The sequence below is a fragment of the Temnothorax curvispinosus genome, unplaced genomic scaffold (genome assembly GCF_003070985.1).
Source record: "Temnothorax curvispinosus isolate PA1 unplaced genomic scaffold, ASM307098v1 QBEX01003663.1, whole genome shotgun sequence".
Lineage (NCBI taxonomy): Eukaryota > Metazoa > Arthropoda > Insecta > Hymenoptera > Formicidae > Temnothorax > Temnothorax curvispinosus.
In genome coordinates this window covers 3,955-7,919 of record NW_020213443.1, presented here as the reverse complement: position 1 = coordinate 7,919, position 3,965 = coordinate 3,955, and the positions used below count along the sequence as shown (strand labels likewise).

The 3,965-nt window shown below is 42.1% G+C and overlaps 1 protein-coding gene across 1 annotated transcript; it reads right to left on the bottom strand.

Moving 5' to 3' along the window:
- Positions 1–1,092: 1,092 nt before the first annotated feature.
- LOC112452794 (caldesmon-like) lies at positions 1,093–3,199 on the bottom strand. Its single transcript, XM_025013196.1, has 4 exons — positions 2,801–3,199; positions 2,628–2,706; positions 2,106–2,483; positions 1,093–1,985 (listed from the first exon to the last, which is right to left on the bottom strand). Exons 1-4 carry the CDS (start codon positions 3,197–3,199, stop codon positions 1,093–1,095), a joined length of 1,749 nt encoding a protein of 582 aa, XP_024868964.1.
- Positions 3,200–3,965: the final 766 nt, after the last annotated feature.

Below are 3,965 nucleotides of genomic sequence, written 5' to 3'. Positions count from 1 at the left end.
CCTCCAATTTACACCGAGTGTCCATCTGAGGTATCTCTCGTGTATCCCTTCTACCTCCCTCCTTTCCTTCCACCCCCATATTTCAGCTCCGTATCCCATCACCGTCCATATCAGTGTATCATACAGCCAGATCCTTCTTTTACAGTCCTTTTTCCACATCCTTTTACCTATTCCCCACACTTCCCTCATCACCCTTACTGCCTTCTTTCTTCTCTCTCTGATATGTGCCTCTTGCCTTCCATTCGCCATCAGCGTGTACCCCAGATATTTGAATTTTTTAACCTTTTCTAATTTCTTTCCCTTCCATCTCCAGTCATATTTCTTCTTCCTCCCTCCTTTTCTAAATCTTATTATCTTCGTCTTCTCCGTACTTAGGTCTTTCCTGTCTAAGTATCCCTCAAGCCTGCTTATCATGGATCTCATGTCCTGTTCCTCCTCCGCCAGTACTGCTATGTCATCTGCATACATTAGGGTGTATATCTTCTCCCCTTTTACACTCACACCCCCCCCCCATTCGCCCTTTCTCATGTGATCCTCTATGTCTGCAATTAGTAAGTTAAACAGTATCGGGCTTAACGGGCAGCCCTGTCTTAATCCCTTCGCCATCCAGAATGATTCCCCTTTTTCTTCTCCCCTTCTTACATTGCTTTTTGTATCTCTCAAGACTTCCTCTACCCTATCTATCAGTCCTTGCCTTACTCCTCTCTCTTTCATTGCCTTAATTAGAATTTCCTTATCTACTGAGTCAAACGCCGCCTTGAGACCTACGAATAGAACTGTCATCTTCCCTTTCTCCTTTCCTAGATGTCTGTTTATCAAATAGTTTAGCGTAAATATCTGGTCCATCGTCCCCATTCCTTTTCTAAATTCTGCTTGGTTATCGGGAATCAAGTTCTTCATTTCTACTTCATTCCTTATCCTTTCTGCTAATACCGCCGTGTATATCTTATACATTGAGGGCATGATCGTTATCCCTCTGTAGTCTTTTACCTCTTTTCCTTCTCCTTTCTTCACTAAAGGTATTATCTCACCCTCCTTCCACTGTTCAGGCCAGCCTTTTCCCCTCCATACCCGTTTACATATTTCCCAGGCTCACCTCACCATCTCTTCTCCTCCATATTTCCATACTTTATTCGGGATTCCGTCCTTACCTATTGCCTTTCCTGTTTTTAGTTTCTTTATTACATTTCTCACCTCCTCTAACTCTATCTCTTCCTCGTCTTGTCTGTCCCTCCCTCCTTCTCCTTTCACTACCCTGTTCTCCACGCCTCCCATTAGCTCCATAAAATATTTTTTCCACTTTTCCAGCCCTATGTCTTCGTTTATCCTTTTCTTTCTTTTCCTTACTCTACCTATCAGTTCCCATACTTTACTTTCCGATCTCGCTTCTCCTATCTCTGTAATCATCTTTTCCTTCTCTTCCTTTTTCTTTCTTTCACATACTTCTCTGTATTTCCTCTTCCTTTCTCTATATCTTTCTACTTCCCCTTTCCCCTTTCTCCACTTTCTTAATTCTGCCCTCGCTTCTTTCTTTTTCTCCTTGCATTCTTCATCCCACCATCTTCTTCTGATCTTATTAGCACCCCTGACCTCCCCCTTTTCATTCTCCTTTAGTATTCCTCTTATCTTCGACACCCCCTCCTCTATCTCTTCCTGCAATTTTCTGTTTCCTCCTATTTTTCCTAACTTCTCAACGAAGTGTTTTCTTCCTTCTTCGCTCCATATTCCTCTTCTTCTTGTCAATTCTATCTTTTCCCCTCTCTGTGTTCTCTTCGCTCCGCCTCTTATCCACAGTATTAGAGGGTGATGGTCTGATTCTACTCTATCCCCTATTTCTAGTCTTTCTATTTTTTCTCTGCTATCCTCATCACTTATAATATAGTCTATTACTGTTTCACCCTTTCCTCCCGTGTATGTGTATTCTCCTTTTTCGTCTCCCTTCATGCCATCATTTAAAATCATCAATCCTCTTTCTTCTATAAATTCTAGTAGCGTACCATCCTTGTTCACCTTCTTATCTTTAGATTCTCTCCCTCTTTTTTTCCCACTTTCTTCATCTTCCTCTTCCCTTCCTCCCTCATCTCCCGTTCTCGCGTTAAAGTCACCTCCTATTATGGTCCTTACTCCTATTTTTCCCTCCTCTATGCAGTCATTCAAACCTTCTAACTTCTTATCAATGTCTTTGTTTACATATATTCCTATTATTTTCCATATTTCCTCCTTTATTCTTAGCTTGACTTCGACCCTGTTTTCCTCCTCTTCCCTCCCTCTACCCTCCTTTATTTCTTCTAACCCTTTTCTTATACCTACTAGCATTTCTCCGCATGTTCTACCTTTCTTATTCCTTTTATTCGCTATTTGTACTCTCCAACCAAATTCCTTTGGTAGTTTCTCTTTCATCTTCTCCCATCCTTTCTTATCCATCCATGTCTCCATCATAATAATCACATCCCATTTTTTTACCCCATCCCAAAAGTCTCTATCTTTATTTGTTATTACCGCTACATTCTAGAATACCACCTTCGTCTCTTCCCTCCCCCCTCCTTCTTCCTCCCCTTCCTTTATATCTACGTCTTCCTCAACTCTGGCTTCACCTCCTGCCGCTCTCTCTCCTTTCTCCCATTTACCTTCCTCATCCTCCTCGCATTCTTTGTTTTCATTCTCTTCGTTGTGACCTATGAAAGTCTTCCCTCTCCTCCAGTCTGCCTTTGTTTTCGTTCCATCTCCATTCCTTGTTGTCCTCCCACATCTTTTGATAACCAATTGTCACTCTTTTTCCTTTCTCTCTCTTCTCTCTTGCTATCTTTTTTATCTCTGTTTGTATTTGTCTTTCCTGTTTGGTGAGATCGTCATCCAGAAAGCTTCCATATTTCCTTCCTAGTTCCTTCTTTTTCTTCATGATGTCTCTTTTAACTTCCCAGTTTTTGCATTTCAAGAGTCTAATTTTGTATTCCCCGTATCCTATTTCTTGTATTTCTTCTATGCTTCCTTCTGTAGTATTTAGTTCTGCCATCAACTTTTCGAAATTCTCTTTTCTCTCTTTAACGTTTCTTAACTTCTCCTTCACGATTATGTTATTTTTTCTCCTTCTTCTTTCCGTCATCTCCACACTTTTTTCTATTTCCTTCATTTTCCCTATCAACTCCCTGCCTTCATTCTCCTCTGCGCCCTTCATCTCTAATTTTTCTATCTTCTCCATTGTTTTTACCTTTTCTTCTAGCGCCTTTCTTTGCCTTTCCCATATTTCCTCCCTTCTCTTCCATTCCTCCCTTACTCCCTTTATTTCGTTTTTTATTTCTTCTTTGTCTTTTTTCCTCTCCTCCTCCTGTTCTTCCATTTTCCTCGGTATCTCTTTTAATAGATCCTCTGTCGCCATCCTTCCTTTACCCTCTTCTCCTTTTTTTATCTTCGCTGGCGGTGATCTGTTTGTCCTTCTCGTTTCATTAAATTTGTCGAGAATTTCTTTCTCTGCTGCCTTAGCCGCTTCTTCCTCTAACTCTTTTCTTTTCCTTTTCAAAATGAGATCTTTGACCGATCCTAGGCTGTCCGCCCTTCCCCTTTGTTTGGCAAGCTCCTCCGCCTTTGTAGGCCTGCCTCTTGCTTTCCTCTCCCCTTCGTCTTCCCTCTTCTTTCCTATCCTTCCTTGCTGGTCAATCTCTATTCTTAATTCCTTCTCTGCCTCCATCCGCCGCTTTTCCCTTAGCCTTTCCTTCCTATTGGTTATCTTTCCTATGATTGAAAGCACTTATAGTATTTATCCCCTCTATATCCGCGTTAGTCTATGCCCGCTTTCGCGACCCCGCCTTTCTGTCAGTCGCCCCTCTATACTATCTGTATTCTATGCCGCCCGGTCACCTCTCACCCGTCCCTTTCCTTACCTTTTTTCTCTTAACTACTTCCTCCCGTTCTTAACCCTTTCGCCTCCACCCTCTCGCTCCTCCACGCCTCCCTGTTCCGCCGCTTTT

What these genes read in the sequence shown, in the direction of transcription:
- LOC112452794 (XM_025013196.1), bottom strand. Translation starts at nt 3,199, where the DNA reads ATGGAGAAGATAGAAAAATTAGAGATGAAGGGCGCAGAGGAGAATGAA. An exon ending in AAACAGAGATAAAAAAGATA is followed by an intron (nt 2,707 to 2,800) that starts GCAAGAGAGAAG and finishes ACGAAAACAAAG; the next exon opens with GCAGACTGGAGGAGAGGGAA. An exon ending in AGTAAGGACCATAATAGGAG is followed by an intron (nt 1,986 to 2,105) that starts GTGACTTTAACG and finishes GTACGCTACTAG; the next exon opens with AATTTATAGAAGAAAGAGGA.